Source organism: Seriola dumerili, unplaced genomic scaffold, assembly GCF_002260705.1.
Source record: "Seriola dumerili isolate Sdu_G_001 unplaced genomic scaffold, Sdu_1.0 BDQW01000040.1, whole genome shotgun sequence".
NCBI lineage: Eukaryota > Metazoa > Chordata > Actinopteri > Carangiformes > Carangidae > Seriola > Seriola dumerili.
This window is the reverse complement of record NW_019174295.1, coordinates 2829521-2849122: the sequence shown is the minus strand read 5'-3', so window position 1 is coordinate 2849122 and position 19602 is coordinate 2829521. Positions and strand designations below refer to the sequence as shown.

The 19602-nt window shown below is 32.6% G+C and overlaps 1 protein-coding gene across 1 annotated transcript; it reads left to right on the top strand.

The window, feature by feature from the left end:
* Positions 1-141: 141 nt before the first annotated feature.
* ccdc169 (coiled-coil domain containing 169) lies at positions 142-19033 on the top strand. The gene is made up of 8 exons (XM_022739000.1): positions 142-265; positions 13209-13291; positions 14045-14155; positions 14743-14783; positions 16115-16213; positions 16667-16720; positions 17196-17296; positions 18551-19033. The coding sequence occupies exons 1-8, from the start codon at positions 189-191 to the stop codon at positions 18738-18740; spliced, it is 756 nt and encodes a 251-aa protein (XP_022594721.1). The 5' UTR covers positions 142-188; the 3' UTR covers positions 18741-19033.
* Positions 19034-19602: the final 569 nt, after the last annotated feature.

Genomic DNA, 19602 nt, shown 5'->3' with positions numbered 1-19602 from the left:
AAATGAACTGTATATACTGAATATAAAGAAAAGTAATGCACCGATTCATTAATGTGCTGTCATTTTTAAACCTCCCGCTCAACGTGCTCTATTATTTCCGACGCCACATGAACTAGCCGGAAACAGCGATCTCCATGGAAACTGCGAGGCACAAACTTTTCTTCAGTCGATGTAAGTTTTTCAGAAACATGGCTGGAGAGAGCGACTACAGCAAATACGATCTGGCACGCCTACAGGCAGAGCTCAAGCAAGAGAGGGAAATTAAGTAAGTTTTTTTTTTCAGAAACCTTACGATGTTTTCAAGGCAGGGAAGTAGGTTTGGTCTCAACATTGGTAGGGACGCAATAACCCCACCACTCCAAAACAAAGTGATTCGCTTTTTAATGCAGTCAACCAAACGCTTTATTAAAATATTAGATTTGAATTTGCATTCAGAATTGCCCATACCGAAATGCAATAGCTGTATGTACATGTGTTGAATTTCCATATATGAAATATATGTACATATGAAGTAAAATCATATATGTTTATACAGTATAGCCTATATGTGAAAATTACATATGAAACCTGTTAGAAATTGGGACAATATCATATATTGACATATACTGTATGTCTAGCTACATGTATTGTAGTATGTTTATATTATAAATTTGTGCTATAGATATATGTTACATAAATATATATCCATCCTAAAGCCTGTAAGTATGTGTTCATTATATATGAACATAGAAAAGAGAGACATGTAGGGTAAATGTAATTAGAAATGATTAAGAAAATCATATACAAATATATAGAATAATAATAAGCATGTTGTTTTAATGGAGTTGCATTTTTTTCATGTGTTATGAACATATATATTCATATATCCAGAGGATGTATATGTATCATAATAATATATCCTCTTATAGATTACATATATGGTAATATCAAATATTTCATATATATGTCATAAGTCTCATTATGATACGGCAAAAAAACTTATAGTAAAGTAAAGCATAAAAATATCATGCCATAGTGAAGCATGAAAATGTCATAGTAAAGTAATGCATAAAAAGTCATAGTATAGTAACGCATAAATATTCATGAAAATGTCATAGCATAGCAAGGCATTAAAGGTCATAAAAAGAGACATAGTATAGTATGGCATGAAAAGTCAAAAAAATAACATGGTATAGTAAAGCATAAATATTCATAAAAACGACATAGTATAGTAAGGCAATAAAAGTCATAAAAACAACATATTGTAGTAAAGCATGAAAAGTCAAAAAAACGACATAGTATAGTAAGGCATAAAAAGACATGAAAATGACATAGTATAGCAAGGCATGACAACATGATAGCATAGCAAGGTATTAAAGGTCATAAAAACGACATAGTATAGTATAGCATAAAAAGACATGGAAATGACATAGTATAGTAAGGCATAAAAATGTCATAGTATAGTATGGCATGAAAAGTCAAAAAACAACATAGTATAGTAATGCATAAATATTCATAAAAATGACATAGTGTAGTAAGGCAATAAAAGTCATGAAAACGACATAGTATAGCATGGCATGAAAAGTCAAAAAAACGACATAGTATAGTAAGGCAATAAAAGTTATAAAAATGACATAGTATAGTAGGGCATGAAAAGTAAAAAAAACGACATAGTATAGCAAGGCAAATAAAGTTATAAAAACTACATAGTATAGTAAGGCATAAATATTAATAAAAATTACATAGTATAGTATGGCATGAAAATTCAAAAAAACATCATAATATATTAAGTCATAAAAGGTCATAAAAAAGTCATGGCAAAAGTATGGCAAGGCATGAAACTACATAATATAGTAAGGCATAAAAATGCCAAAAAACATAATTTTATAGGATGGCATAAAATGTCAAAAAAACATCATAGTATATTTAGTCATAAAAGGTCATAAAAACGTCATGGGATGGCAAGGCATAAGACGACAAAATATAGTAAGGCATAAAAATGTCATAGGAAGGCAAGGCATAAGACGACAAAATATAGTAAGGCATAAAAATGCCAAAAAACATATTTCTATAAGATGGCATAAAAATTTCAAAAAAGGTCATAAAATGGCATAAAATGGCAAAAAAATCATCATAGTATATTAAGTCATAAAAGGTCATAATAATGTCATAGTATAGCAAGGCGTAAGACTACATAATATAGTGAGGCATAAAAATGCCAAAAAAGGACAGAGTATAGTATGACATAAAAATGCCCAAAAACGCCATAAATGGCAAAAAATTCAAAAAAACATCATAATACATTAAGGCATAAAAGGTCATAAAAACATCATAGTATGGCAAGGCATGAAACTACATAGTATAGTAAGGCGAAAAATGCCAAAAAACTTCATTTCATAGGATGACATAAAAATGTCAAATAAGGTCATAGTATAGTATGGCATGAAATGGCAAAAAATCATCATAGTATATTAAGTCATAAACGGTCATAATAACGTCATAGTATGGCGAGGCATAAGACGACATAATATAATAAGGCATAAAAATGCCGAAAAACATCATAGTATAGTATTTTAATAACATCATATTATGGCGAAGCATAAGATGACATAATTTAATAAGGCATTAAAATGCCGAAAAACATCATAGTATAGTATGGCATAAAATGACCAAAAAAACATCATAGTATGTTTAGGCATAAAAGGTCATAATAACATCATATTATGGCGAGGCATAAGACGACATAATATAATAAGGCATAAAAATGCCGAAAAACATCATAGTATGTTTAGGCATAAAAGGTCATAATAACATCATATTATGGCGAGGCATAAGACGACATAATATAATAAGGCATAAAAATGCCGAAAAACATCATAGTATGTTTAGGCATAAAAGGTCATAATAACATCATATTATGGCGAGGCATAAGACGACATAATATAATAAGGCATAAAAATGCCGAAAAACATCATAGTATGTTTAGGCATAAAAGGTCATAATAACATCATATTATGGCGAGGCATAAGACGACATAATATAATAAGGCATAAAAATGCCGAAAAACATCATAGTATGTTTAGGCATAAAAGGTCATAATAACATCATATTATGGCGAGGCATAAGACGACATAATATAATAAGGCATAAAAATGCCGAAAAACATCATAGTATGTTTAGGCATAAAAGGTCATAATAACATCATATTATGGCGAGGCATAAGACGACATAATATAATAAGGCATAAAAATGCCGAAAAACATCATAGTATGTTTAGGCATAAAAGGTCATAATAACATCATATTATGGCGAGGCATAAGACGACATAATATAATAAGGCATAAAAATGCCGAAAAACATCATAGTATGTTTAGGCATAAAAGGTCATAATAACATCATATTATGGCGAGGCATAAGACGACATAATATAATAAGGCATAAAAATGCCGAAAAACATCATAGTATGTTTAGGCATAAAAGGTCATAATAACATCATATTATGGCGAGGCATAAGACGACATAATATAATAAGGCATAAAAATGCCGAAAAACATCATAGTATGTTTAGGCATAAAAGGTCATAATAACATCATATTATGGCGAGGCATAAGACGACATAATATAATAAGGCATAAAAATGCCGAAAAACATCATAGTATGTTTAGGCATAAAAGGTCATAATAACATCATATTATGGCGAGGCATAAGACGACATAATATAATAAGGCATAAAAATGCCGAAAAACATCATAGTATGTTTAGGCATAAAAGGTCATAATAACATCATATTATGGCGAGGCATAAGACGACATAATATAATAAGGCATAAAAATGCCGAAAAACATCATAGTATGTTTAGGCATAAAAGGTCATAATAACATCATATTATGGCGAGGCATAAGACGACATAATATAATAAGGCATAAAAATGCCGAAAAACATCATAGTATGTTTAGGCATAAAAGGTCATAATAACATCATATTATGGCGAGGCATAAGACGACATAATATAATAAGGCATAAAAATGCCGAAAAACATCATAGTATGTTTAGGCATAAAAGGTCATAATAACATCATATTATGGCGAGGCATAAGACGACATAATATAATAAGGCATAAAAATGCCGAAAAACATCATAGTATGTTTAGGCATAAAAGGTCATAATAACATCATATTATGGCGAGGCATAAGACGACATAATATAATAAGGCATAAAAATGCCGAAAAACATCATAGTATGTTTAGGCATAAAAGGTCATAATAACATCATATTATGGCGAGGCATAAGACGACATAATATAATAAGGCATAAAAATGCCGAAAAACATCATAGTATGTTTAGGCATAAAAGGTCATAATAACATCATATTATGGCGAGGCATAAGACGACATAATATAATAAGGCATAAAAATGCCGAAAAACATCATAGTATGTTTAGGCATAAAAGGTCATAATAACATCATATTATGGCGAGGCATAAGACGACATAATATAATAAGGCATAAAAATGCCGAAAAACATCATAGTATGTTTAGGCATAAAAGGTCATAATAACATCATATTATGGCGAGGCATAAGACGACATAATATAATAAGGCATAAAAATGCCAAAAAACATAATTTTATAAGATGGCATAAAAATGTCACAAAAGGTCATAGTATAGTATGGCATAAAATGTCCAAAAAAACATCATAATATATTAAGGCATAAAAGGTCATAAAAACGTCATAGTATGGCAAGGCATGGAACTACATAGTATAGTAAGGCAAAAAAATGGCAAAAAACATCATTTTATAGGATGGCATAAAAATGTCAAAAAAGGTCATAGTATAGTATGGCAAAAAATGGCAAAAAAAACATCATAATATATTAAGGCATAAAAGGTCATAAAAACATCATAGGATGGCATGGGATAAGACGACAAAATATAGTAAGGCATAAAAATCCCAAAAAACACCATTTTATAGGATGGCATAAAATTTCCAAAAAACATCATAGTATGTTTAGGCATAAAAGGTCATAAAAATGTCATAGGATGGCATATAGGATGGCATAAAATTTCCAAAAAACATCATAGTATGTTTAGGCATAAAAGGTCATAAAAATGTCATAGGATGGCATATAGGATGGCATAAAATTTCCAAAAAACATCATAGTATGTTTAGGCATAAAAGGTCATAAAAATGTCATAGGATGGCATATAGGATGGCATAAAATTTCCAAAAAACATCATAGTATGTTTAGGCATAAAAGGTCATAAAAATGTCATAGGATGGCATATAGGATGGCATAAAATTTCCAAAAAACATCATAGTATGTTTAGGCATAAAAGGTCATAAAAATGTCATAGGATGGCATATAGGATGGCATAAAATTTCCAAAAAACATCATAGTATGTTTAGGCATAAAAGGTCATAAAAATGTCATAGGATGGCATATAGGATGGCATAAAATTTCCAAAAAACATCATAGTATGTTTAGGCATAAAAGGTCATAAAAATGTCATAGGATGGCATATAGGATGGCATAAAATTTCCAAAAAACATCATAGTATGTTTAGGCATAAAAGGTCATAAAAATGTCATAGGATGGCATATAGGATGGCATAAAATTTCCAAAAAACATCATAGTATGTTTAGGCATAAAAGGTCATAAAAATGTCATAGGATGGCATATAGGATGGCATAAAATTTCCAAAAAACATCATAGTATGTTTAGGCATAAAAGGTCATAAAAATGTCATAGGATGGCATATAGGATGGCATAAAATTTCCAAAAAACATCATAGTATGTTTAGGCATAAAAGGTCATAAAAATGTCATAGGATGGCATATAGGATGGCATAAAATTTCCAAAAAACATCATAGTATGTTTAGGCATAAAAGGTCATAAAAATGTCATAGGATGGCATATAGGATGGCATAAAATTTCCAAAAAACATCATAGTATGTTTAGGCATAAAAGGTCATAAAAATGTCATAGGATGGCATATAGGATGGCATAAAATTTCCAAAAAACATCATAGTATGTTTAGGCATAAAAGGTCATAAAAATGTCATAGGATGGCATATAGGATGGCATAAAATTTCCAAAAAACATCATAGTATGTTTAGGCATAAAAGGTCATAAAAATGTCATAGGATGGCATATAGGATGGCATAAAATTTCCAAAAAACATCATAGTATGTTTAGGCATAAAAGGTCATAAAAATGTCATAGGATGGCATATAGGATGGCATAAAATTTCCAAAAAACATCATAGTATGTTTAGGCATAAAAGGTCATAAAAATGTCATAGGATGGCATATAGGATGGCATAAAATTTCCAAAAAACATCATAGTATGTTTAGGCATAAAAGGTCATAAAAATGTCATAGGATGGCATATAGGATGGCATAAAATTTCCAAAAAACATCATAGTATGTTTAGGCATAAAAGGTCATAAAAACGTCATAGTATGGCAAGGCATGGAACTACATAGTATAGTAAGGCATTTAAGGTCATTAAAAACAACATAACCATGCAGGTACTGAGCAATCATGCAAACTTCACACAGGATGGTTCTAACCTGGATTTGAACTCACAACCTATGGAATGAGAGGTGACACCTCAAACCACTATACTAACCTGCCCACTTAACAGTAGCTGGTATGATAGTAGCCCTTAAAAACGTCATAGCATATTCAATAAAAAAAACGTGATAGTATAGGAAGGAATAAAAACCTCAAAAACGGTCATAGTATAGTATGGCAAAAAATGTCAAAAAAACATCATAGTATATTAAAGCATAAAAGGTCATAATAACGTCATATTATGGTGAGGCATAAGACGACATAATATAATAAGGCGTTAAAATGTCAAAAAACGTCATAGTATAGTATGTCAAAAATTTAAAAAAACATAGTATATTAAGGCATAAAAGGTCATAAAAACGTCATAGTATAGTATGTCAAAAAATTTAAAAAAACATAATATGTTAAGGCATAAAAGGTCATAAAAACGTCATAGTATAGTATGGCAAAAAATTCAAAAAAACATCATAATATATTAAGGCATAAAAGGTCATAAAACGTCATAGTATAGTAAGGCATAAAAATTAATAAAAATGACATAGTATAGTAAGGCATTTAAGGTCATAAAAACAACATAACCACATAGGCACTGAGCAATCATGCAAATTTTGCACAGGATGGTCCCAACCTGGATGTGAACTCACAACCTATGGAATGAGAGGTGACACTTCAAACCACTATACTAACCTACCCACTTAAAAGTGATGGGTATGAGAGTAACCCTTAAAGAAGTCATAGCATAATCAGAAACAAAACATGATAGTATAGGAAGGAATGAAAACCTCAAAAATGGTCATAGTATAGTATGGCATAAAATTTCCAAAAAACATCATAGTATGTTTAGGCATAAAAGGTCATAAAAATGTCATAGGATGGCAAGGCATAAGATGACAAAATATTGTAAGGCATAAAAATGGCAAAAAACATCATTTTATAGGATGGCATAAAAATGTCAAAAAAGGTCATAGTATAGTATGGCAAAAAATTCAAAAAAACATCATAATATATTAAGGCATAGAAAGTCATAAAAACGTCATAGTATAGCAAGGCATGAAATTAAACAGTATAGTAAGGCATAAAAATTAATAAAGATGACATAGTATAGTAAGGCATTTAAGGTCATAAAAACGACATAACCACATAGGTACTGAGCAATCATGCAAATTTCGCACAGGATGGTCCCAACCTGGATTTGAACTCAAAACCTATGGAATGAGAGGTGACACTTCAAACCACTATACTAAGCTACCCACTTAAAAGTGACTGGTATGAGAGTAACCCTTAAAGAAGTCATAGCATAATCAGGAATAAAACATGATAGTATAGGAAGGAATGAAAACCTCAAAAACGGTCATAGTATAGTATGGCATAAAATGTCCAAAAAACATCATAATATATTAAGGCATAAAAGGTCATAAAAACATCATAGTATGGCAAGGCATGGAACTACATAGTATAGTAAGGCATAAAAATGGCAAAAAACATCATTTTATAGGATGGCATAAAAATGTCAAAAAACGTCATAATATGTTATGGCATAAAAGGTCATAAAAACGTCATAGTACGGCAAGTCATGGAACTACATAGTATAGTAAGGCATAAAAATGGCAAAAAACATCATTTTATAGGATGGCATAAAAATGTCAAAAAACGTCATAGTATAGTATGGCAAAAAATGGCAAAAAACATCATAATATGTTATGGCATAAAAGGTCATAAAAACGTCATAGTACGGCAAGGCATGGAACTACATAGTATAGTAAGGCATAAAAATGGCAAAAAACATCATTTTATAGGATGGCATAAAAATGTCAAAAAACGTCATAGTATAGTATGGCAAAAAATGGCAAAAAACATCATAATATATTAAGGCATAAAAGGTCATAAAAACGTCATAGTATGGCAAGGCATATAACTACATAGTATAGTGAGGCATATAAAATGCCAGAAAACATAATTTTATAAGATGGCATAAAAATGTCATAAAAGGTCATAGTATAGTATGGCATAAAATGGCAAAAAACATCATAATATGTTATGGCATAAAAGGTCATAAAAACGTCATAGGATGGCAAGGCATAAGATGACAAAATATAGTAAGGCATAAAAATGGCAAAAAACATCATAATATGTTATGGCATAAAAGGTCATAAAAACGTCATAGGATGGCAAGGCATAAGATGACAAAATATAGTAAGGCATAAAAATGGCAAAAAACATCATAATATGTTATGGCATAAAAGGTCATAAAAACGTCATAGGATGGCAAGGCATAAGATGACAAAATATAGTAAGGCATAAAAATGGCAAAAAACATCATAATATGTTATGGCATAAAAGGTCATAAAAACGTCATAGGATGGCAAGGCATAAGATGACAAAATATAGTAAGGCATAAAAATGGCAAAAAACATCATAATATGTTATGGCATAAAAGGTCATAAAAACGTCATAGGATGGCAAGGCATAAGATGACAAAATATAGTAAGGCATAAAAATGGCAAAAAACATCATAATATGTTATGGCATAAAAGGTCATAAAAACGTCATAGGATGGCAAGGCATAAGATGACAAAATATAGTAAGGCATAAAAATGGCAAAAAACATCATTTTATAGGATGGCATAAAAATGTCAAAAAAGGTCATAGTATAGTATGGCAAAAATGGCAAAAAATATCATAATATGTTATGGCATAAAAGGTCATAAAAACGTCATAGGATGGCAAGGCATAAGCCGACAAAATATAGGAAGGCATAAAAATGCCAAAATACACCATTTTATAGGATGGCATAAAAATGTCAAAAAACATCATAGTATAGTATGGCATAAAATGGCAAAAACATATCATAATATATTAAGGCATAAAAGGTCATAAAAACGTCATAGGATGGCAAGGCATAAGCCGACAAAATATAGGAAGGCATAAAAATGCCAAAATACACCATTTTATAGGATGGCATAAAAATGTCAAAAAACATCATAGTATAGTATGGCATAAAATGGCAAAAACATATCATAATATATTAAGGCATAAAAGGTCATAAAAACGTCATAGGATGGCAAGGCATAAGCCGACAAAATATAGGAAGGCATAAAAATGCCAAAATACACCATTTTATAGGATGGCATAAAAATGTCAAAAAACATCATAGTATAGTATGGCATAAAATGGCAAAAACATATCATAATATATTAAGGCATAAAAGGTCATAAAAACGTCATAGGATGGCAAGGCATAAGCCGACAAAATATAGGAAGGCATAAAAATGCCAAAATACACCATTTTATAGGATGGCATAAAAATGTCAAAAAACATCATAGTATAGTATGGCATAAAATGGCAAAAACATATCATAATATATTAAGGCATAAAAGGTCATAAAAACGTCATAGGATGGCAAGGCATAAGCCGACAAAATATAGGAAGGCATAAAAATGCCAAAATACACCATTTTATAGGATGGCATAAAAATGTCAAAAAACATCATAGTATAGTATGGCAAAAATGGCAAAAAACATCATTTTATAGGATGGCATAAAAATGTCAAAAAACATCATAGTATAGTATGGCAAAAATGGCAAAAAACATCATTTTATAGGATGGCATAAAAATGTCAAAAAACATCATAGTATAGTATGGCAAAAAATTCAAAAAAACATCATAGTATTTTAAGGCATAAAAGGTCATACTAACATCATATTATGGCGAGGCATAAGATTACATAATTTAATAAGGCATAAAAATGCCGAAAAACATCATAGTATAGTATGGCAAAAAATTCAAAAAAACATCATAGTATTTTAAGAAATAAAAGGTCATAATAACATCATATTATGGCGAGGCATAAGAGGACATAATTTAATAAGGCATAAAAATGCCGAAAAACATCATAGTATAGTATGGCATAAAATGGCAAAAAATTATCATAGTATATTAAGTCATAAAATGTCATAATAATGTCATAGTATAGCAGGGCATAAGACGACATAATATAATAAGGCATAAAAATGTCAAAAAAGGTCATAGTATAGTATGGCATAAAATGGCAAAAAATTATCATAGTATATTAAGTCATAAAATGTCATAATAATGTCATAGTATAGCAGGGCATAAGACGACANTGCATAAAATGTCAAAAAACGTCTATAGTATGGCAAAAAATCCAAAAAAACATCATAATATATTAAGCATGAAAGGTCATAATAACGTCATATTATGGTGAGGCATAAGACGACATAATATAATAAGGCATAAAAATGCAAAAAATCATCATAGTATAGTATGGCATAAAATTTCCAAAAAACATCATAGTATGGCAAGGCATGAAACTACATAGTATAGTAAGGCATAAAAATGCAAAAAAACATCATTTTATAAGATGGCATAAAAATGTCAAAAAAAGGTCATAGTATATTAAGTCATAAAAGGTAATAATAATGTCATAGTATAGCAAGGCATAAGACGACATAATATAGTAAGGCATAAAAATGCCCTAAAATGCCATAGAATAGTATGGCAGAAAATTAAGAAAAAAACATCATAATACATTAAGGCATAAAAGGTTATAAAAACATCATAGTATGGCAAGGCATGAAACTACATAATATAGTAAGGCATAAAAATGCCCTAAAATGCCACAGAATAGTATGGCAGAAAATTAAGAAAAAAACATCATAATACATTAAGGCATAAAAGGTTATAAAAACATCATAGTATGGCAAGGCATGAAACTACATAGTATAGTAAGGTGAAAAATGCCAAAAAATTTCATGGGATGGCATAAAAATGTCAGAAAAGGTCATAGTATAGTATGGCATAAAATGGCAACAAATCATCATAGTATATTAAGTCATAAAAGGTCATAAAAACGTCATAGGATGGCAAGGCATAAGACGACAAAATATAGTAAGGCATAAAAATGCCAAAAAACACCATTTTATAGGATGGCATAAAAATGTCAAAAAGGTCATAGTATAGTATGGCATAAAATGGCAAAAAAATATCATAATATGTTATGGCATAAAAGGTCATATAAACGTCATAGTATGGCAAGGCATGGAACTACATAGTATAGTAAGGCATAAAAAAAGCCAAAAAACATAATTTTATAAGATGGAAAAAAATGTCAAAAAAGGTCATAGTATAGTATGGCATAAAATGGCAAAAATCATCATAGTATATTAAGTCATAATAATGTCATAGTATAGCAAGGCGTAAGACGACATAATATAATAAGGCATAAAAATGCCAAAAAACACCATTTTATAGGATGGCATAAAAATGTCAAAAAGGTCATAGTATAGTATGGCATAAAATGGCAAAAAAACATCATAATATGTTATGGCATAAAAGGTCATATAAACGTCATAGTATGGCAAGGCATGGAACTACATAGTATAGTAAGGCATAAAAAAAGCCAAAAAACATAATTTTATAAGATGGAAAAAAATGTCAAAAAAGGTCATAGTATAGTATGGCATAAAATGGAAAAAATCATCATAGTATATTAAGTCATAATAATGTCATAGTATAGCAAGACGTAAGACGACATAATATAATAAGGCATAAAAATGTCAAAAAACGTTATAGTATAGTATTGCAAAAAATTCAAAAAAACATCATAATATATTAAGGCATAAAAGGTCATAAAAACGTCATAATATTGCAAGGCATGGAACTACATAGGATAGTAAAGCATAAAAATGCCAAAAAACATCATTTTACAGGATGGCATAAAAATGTCAAAAAAGGTCATAGTATGGTATTGCAAAAAATTCAAAAAAACATCATCGTATTTTAAGGCATAAAAGGTCATAAAAACGTCATAATATTGCAAGGCATGGAACTACATAGGATAGTAAAGCATAAAAATGCCAAAAAACATCATTTTACAGGATGGCATAAAAATGTCAAAAAAGGTCATAGTATGGTATGGCAAAAAATTCAAAAAAACATCATCGTATTTTAAGGCATAAAAGGTCATAATAACGTCATAGTATGGCGAGGCATAAGACGAAATAATATAATAAGGCATAAAAATGTCAAAAAACATCATAATATAGTATGGCATAAAATGGCAAAAAATCATCGTAGTATATTAAGTCATAAAAGGTCATAAAAACGTCATAGTATGGCAAGGCATAAGATGACAAAATATAGTAAGGCATTAAAAATCCAAAAAACATATTTTTTAGGATGGTGTAAAAATGTCAAAAAAGGTCACAGTATATTAAGTCATAAAATGTCATAATAATGTTATAGTATAGCAAGGCATAAGATGGCATAATATAGTAAGGCATAAAAATTCAAAAAAACATCATCATACATTAAGGCATAAAAGGTCATAAAAACATCATAGTATTGCAAGGCATGAAAAAGACAGTATATTAACGCATAAAAAGTCAAAAAAACGATATAGTATAGTAAGACATGAAAAGAAAAAAACCCGACATAGTATAGCAAGGCATCAAAATGTCGTAAGACATAAAAAGTCATGAAAACCACATAGTATCATAAGGCATAAAAAGTCATGAAAACGTTATAGTATAGTAAAGGGACATGTCCCTACCATCCATATGCAGACCTACACCCAAGGATATAAAATGTTGTTTTCCACCTCAAACGTAGCGTCGTCTGCCTATTGATTGTAGAGAGATGCTGGAAGAATCAGTGTCTGACTTGCGTAGTACAATGCGTGAACTGCAAGAGAGACTACACAGTGTTGATGGAGAAGGTGAGTAATAATTAAGTGATTTTTAATAGCATATCTATTTTTATACAGTGGCTAGAAAATATAACGTAGGTAAGTAAGTGAAACCATTGGAATTATCTTTGTATACCCTTTACATTTCTCTTAAGATGTTGTCAGATCTTCATCTAAGTTACAATATTGAACAAACATAATCTATTTCAACTACTCGTGTATTTCTTGTCTATATTGAAAACATCATTCAAATATGCACAGTGTAGGCTGGAAAAAGGATGTGAATCCATACAGGGTAATGACAACAAAACCTGATTGGAGCCAGGAGTAATCAAACCAGGAGTCCAATCAATGAAACAAGATTGGAGATTAGAGCTATTTTGACTTATAAAAACATTTTGAGTTCACTATTCACTGAGTATCTGCTAATGTGAACCATGCTTCACAAAAAATAGCCCTTACAAGATTTACAATCAAAATTATTGATTTACATAAAGATGAAAAGGTTACATAGTCATCTCAAAGAGTTTAGATATTCATCAGTCCACAAACTGTCTGTAAATGGAGACTATTTAACTTTTTGTGTCTTACTAGACACTGTGTTTGTCCACCCTTGTGACTTAGATGAAGATCAGACCACATTTATGACCAATTAATGCAGAAAACCAGGTAATTCCTAAGTTCAGCTTCGCTGGTATCCACTGGTTTCTATCAGCTTAGCTACTCCTCAGTGTTGTTTGTAATATAATTTGACAATTTCCTCTGTCTATTCTGATGTATCAGGGAATGAGTGGAAGACCAGGTATGAGACACAGATAGAGCTAAACGGACAGTTGGAAAGACAGATTTCACTCATTCATGAGAGACTGGAGGACCTACGAGGCAACCCCATGGGTAAGTTCACAGGCTGGTGTCAGCTTTTAAAGGAGTTTATGCTGCAAGGACATTTGTTGTTTTTATTGCAATTCATCAGAGTACAGGATGGTTTACTTTCTCCACACCAAGAGCTGTATCATTGCAATACACCTATAGTAACACTAAATACCAAAACCACTTTGGGGCAAGCTCTAGATCCATAGTACACATCTGTCTGCTCTGAAAGAAGAAAGAAGAGGGGTGTTGAGAAGAGTTCTTAAAATATTACATATAGTATATAATATACAACATGAACAGTTAAGTGCAGCATGATACATCAGGCCATTTAATTCACAATGTCCCCATTTGAAAACTATAGTATAAATTGTGTGAATATATTTGAATGCCCTCTGTTTGATAGACATTTCCCATTTTAAAGTATTGGATGTTTAGAATTTCCCAAAATCATGAAGGCACCACCCTGAATACTCTTCAAATCCATCTACACTCTTACCTGTATTAGTGTATAACAACAACTTAATCTTTAAGAATTAAGGAAGACATATATATTCATGCATCTCAAGCAAGTTTATATTTTAATGCTCACACACTCTTGTTTTTCACAGATCGACTGGCCTCCATCCGATCTTACGATGACATGACAGTAGTGAGTGATCTGTTTTGTTGTATTTGTGTTTATGGGTTTTTTTTCCAAGTCTGAGACCACGTTCCTATTCAAGTGAATGGGAATGTGGTCTCAGACTTTTGGACCCCACTGTGTGTAAGATAGAAGCACATACCAGCAGAGAGAGCCAGAGACACCGAATGAGGGGAGAAGGCGGGCGGGACAGAGAGGATTGTAATGCCAGCTGCCCTCCATCCTCCCGCTGATGCTGGCTGAATAAACCAGAGTTTAATCACAGCACTGTAATCACAGGATTACAAACCATGGGAGAGTAATGCACGCTAATTACAATGCTTTAACACACACACACACACACATACACATTCACACACACACACACACACACATGAATGCACACCACACACTGAAAGGTTGCACAGTCCAGTCTAAATATGTGTGTGTCTGTGTGCCTTAAGGCAGAACTAACAGATGCTCATTAGTGTGGCCATGGAGTGACCACAAGATTGTGGACTGAAGATCTGTAGTCAAACTGTGAGCATGACACTAAGACAGACTGACTATGTGAGAAGAATATAGATTATTTTTGATTAGTGCAGTGAATAAATGTTAGGGCCACAGTGTTGGGTATAAATAAACAATAAAAGATAATCCCAGTGTCTTGCTTGAACATTTGTAGCACTGATGCTGTGTCCTGTAGCATCATTGCTCATACAGCTCCTGAATACTTGTGCTGTGCATCAGCAAATTAACTTATTTGTGTTAGATACAATAATTTATACTTTTAATGACCTGTACTTTAGAATAGTAAAAAAATGTCTAAAAAATGTGGAAAAATGTCTTGTGTTGTGGAGGTGCTTCAGTCACTGATTAGGATGATTAACAGTAGCATCATACAATATATAAACAGAATTAATGCATACATGCATGTTTTTACACACATTAAAATGCTCATGTAAATGTAACTCCAATGATTCATTAAAACTGGTAATACATTTCAAATGTTGCATCTTTAAACACACTGCCTACAGTGGAAATCTTTACAGCTGACTACAGGTGCTTATTTTGGGGCACAGAACAAGGAAGAGACTGTTCCAAACCTCTGCACAGTGCTATAAATCTCATGTAGCCTCACTGTGTCTGAGCTTTAATGTGTTTATTAAATAATGTATGAGCCTAATCCATTCTTGTACTCATGTTTTCTGCATTAACTTATTGTTATTGTTTGATCCTAGTGGATAGCACAGTGTAATTCTAGTACAAACTGATTTGTAATCAGACATCAGCAGTACAACAACCTTTATACTTTGTGGTCTCTGTGAATTTTGCTCATTAATGGAAACACTTCGCCGCAGGAAACACTGAGCCAGCGTCTGAAGCTACTGACTGAGGAAAAGTGTGACCTCCAGAGTCAGCTGATGGACTGTCATCTCAGAACTGAGCAGGAGGGAAAGGTGTTGGTCTCAGCTGTTCCGGTTGTTAGAAGGATTTTGTGCTGAGTATTGTTGAAGGTCACAATGTCTCCTGGTCTAGTTTTAATATTTTTTTATACAAACAGCTTTACATTTTTTTTCCAGGTAATAAATATTTCAGTTATAAATGACCATCATTAGCAAAGGATTGAAAAGGATTTGGCTGATTTTTGTTTTGCATTCTTTATTTTTTTTAAAAACCATTGATGCTAAATGGAACCTCAACCTTTGTCCCTGTGCTGCCACGACTGGGTCAATATGCTCTTAGTTCAGCGATTTGGTTCTTTGTTTATTGTTCTGCTCAACAAACAGCAAGATATTAGTTGAATGAAGGTTCAGCACGCAGCATGTGCAGGCAGTAATCCCTTGTTGTAATCTGTTGCTCATTAACATTGGAGACTTACTGATGCCTTCCCTGTTTCTTTCAAATATCAGGCATTTCATAAAACCAATGATGAGAGACGGGCATATCTTTCAGAGATTGCTAAGGTAAGCGTTCCCTTCCATCCATGTCAACAGTGGTGTTCATCACTCCTGTAGTAGCTCTCAAACCAAATATGTTTACTACGAGTCACTGAATATTCAACTGCTGCCATGGTAAAGTGCTATAAGAGGACAGTACATAGAGCTGACTGAGTTGCTCTTTATAGCTCTTCTCTTTCGTGTCTAGTTAGGCTCTCTCATTCATCCTCTAGTTCTGTTTTATCCTGTTATGTAATAGGTGAGTGTGTTCAATAACTTTTTTAAAAAAAACAAAAAAAACAAACAACTTAGGCAAGAACTTTCTTCTTTCTGCTGCAACAGCACTGGTTCCCGCAGGGCTGAAACTAATGCAACTGCGAGGACACTGAAGTAGCATTTTACTGGCTCATGCCTGCTTACAGTACATATACAAACATAAGCTAAATGTGATTTATTTGTGTCTGGAGTTCACTAATTACTCATGAACTGTCCGCTGCCACAGCTGTCCTCCACCCTTGAAGCCCAAAGACGACAGTTCTCCACTCAGCCACAGAGGGAACTAAACAACAAACTGAGGAGCTCAGTGAGGCACAGCAGTTACAGGTGATGGATACAATATGAACAGTTCAATGAACAAACTATGGCCTCAAAAATGAGGAATATTATAAGCTTCACATATGTGACAGTTTGAAAGTGCCTCAATGCTTTAATTAGAAACTAGCTTGTTTTTATTTTAACATATTCTTTATTTATAAAAGGGACTATGTGCAATATTAAATACAAAATAAATGCTGCCGTTTGATGCATTTTATCTGAGTTAGCAGAGAGCTAATTTTCATCCAGTCTACTGGCAGATCACTGAGCTAAAACAAGATACAAGGAAATAATTTAGAGCAAATATTGACCAAAATATGGAGTCATTACATACAGGATAGAGTTATTGCCTTTAACCAAATTAATAATTCAGCTTTAAAGTTACTGTTAGTTACTACAGCTATTTAGAGAGCTGCATTGAGTGATGAGTTTATTGCTAACTTGCTAAATGTAATGAAACAAAGGGGAACAGTTGGTATGGAAGATTTTCTAAGGTGCCCTAAGAAATGAAGACAAAGTCATATACCAGAAAAGAAACCAAAATATTGGTAATCTCTTTAACCACATTAACTGTGTGAGATACTGTGGGTAAATATTGTGTTAAGTAGGAGGTTCAGAATTGATTCACTATCACCATGGGCATCGGGTCAGGATGCAGGATGAAAGAACGAAGGCCATTAAACATATCCAATCCAACAAAGGTTTTATTCTCATAATTATTTCAAACATGAAAGGAGAAGACACACATTGGCTGCAGGTTCTGAAAGGACAATAAAGATTTATTTTATTAAATTTTAACACAACAAACCAAAATATTCTCATTATATACATATTAAAGAAATAAGGATAAAGAAGGTTCTCTGAACTAACATACAAACTAGAAGAACTAAAGAGTAACAAACTTCTCTTACCAGAAACTGCTGCCCCATGTGAAGGTGAAAAAGAGTGAATGAGTGGAGTGAAGCCCTTAAATAATCTTCTAGTGCCCAGGTGAACTCTATCAGGTAAATGAGGGGTGGAGTGCGAAAACAAGAGCCAATCGGTGATAAGGAAAGGAAAGGAAGTGAGGTAGGTGAAGAAAGGAAGAGGAAAATGAAAGGAAATAGGGATCTTTACTACATATTGTATTGTAATTTCTGTGTAAACTGACATGTTTTGGGATTAGACTTAATATTGCAGTTAATAAACAAATCCTGCTGGGGCAATGAACTCAGCATTCATTCACATACTGTGCGTCTCTCCCTCTTATCTCTCGGTGCATAGAGGGAAGCAGACCAGCAGGAAGGCAGAGGCTGACTCTAAGAAAGGAAAAGAAAGAGAGGAAGACGGAGGAGAAGTGCTTGTGAAAGAAGAAGGTGGTTGTGGAGCAACAGCAGAGAGAAGAGAAGAGAAGAAATCCCAAAGGGAAAGCAGGCTACCCACCTTAAAGCACTACCTGAAACACAATCCCTAACCTAAGTCTGGCGTTATAGCCCTTTTTTTTTTTTTTCCTTACAAAAAAACAGGTCTTCAGGGTATGCCAGAATGATTGCAGGAGACATTTTCCATATACTTATATTTTCATTGTATGTTTCATTGTGTCCTTCAGCTTCTTATGGCTTTGTTCACATTTCTCAAAGGCTGATTGTGAGGAAACAATGCAGTTCCTTTGTAGGTTTTCTACCCATGTGTCACAGTGTCATAATTGTTTATTTTACAGTTGATGGCAAATACAGTGTTACATTAAACTTATGGTATAAAATGTCACATTTATAACAAAGTCTGGCATTATTGTTTTCTTATGTTTCTTTGTAAGGAGAAATATTATATATTACAGGCTCTGGTGGAGGTCATCTCCTAATGTGCCAGAGACCTGCTGAGTCTGACATTTCTAGTGTCACTGCAGTTTTTTTTTCTTTACACACCACCTCCTACGACTACGACGTAAGCAGCACCACATCCACAGCTCACTCTGTATGTAATTCATCTACAGCGCAACCGGTCAGCTCCATCTCACCCACTGACCACCTTTACAAATGTGGGTGTGAGAAATCTGTATCCATATAAGACGCTGTAGTGAATATGAAAAGTGCCAGACGCTGTTTCACTCGTGATAGTGAAGGAGTGTGGAGGATGGGTGCAGCTCTTGTCAGCCTTGACACTGAATTGAAACAGTATCTCCAAACAAAGGACGTGGTCTTACAGCCAAAACTAGCAAGAATTCATCACTCTGTCTTTTATCTTTATCTTGAATATAACAGTTTTCTTCTTCACTGATTGGTCTTTAAGGTGACGTATTGATTAGCTCATGTATTCTGATCTAAAATTGGCTTTTG

Excerpts from the sequence above, each read along its gene's own strand:
- ccdc169 (XM_022739000.1), top strand. The coding sequence starts at position 189 with ATGGCTGGAGAGAGCGACTACAGCAAATACGATCTGGCACGCCTACAG. Across the intron at positions 14,156-14,742 it reads CCTACGAGGCAACCCCATGG|ATCGACTGGCCTCCATCCGA; the intron begins GTAAGTTCACAG and ends TGTTTTTCACAG. Across the intron at positions 14,784-16,114 it reads CTTACGATGACATGACAGTA|GAAACACTGAGCCAGCGTCT; the intron begins GTGAGTGATCTG and ends ACTTCGCCGCAG.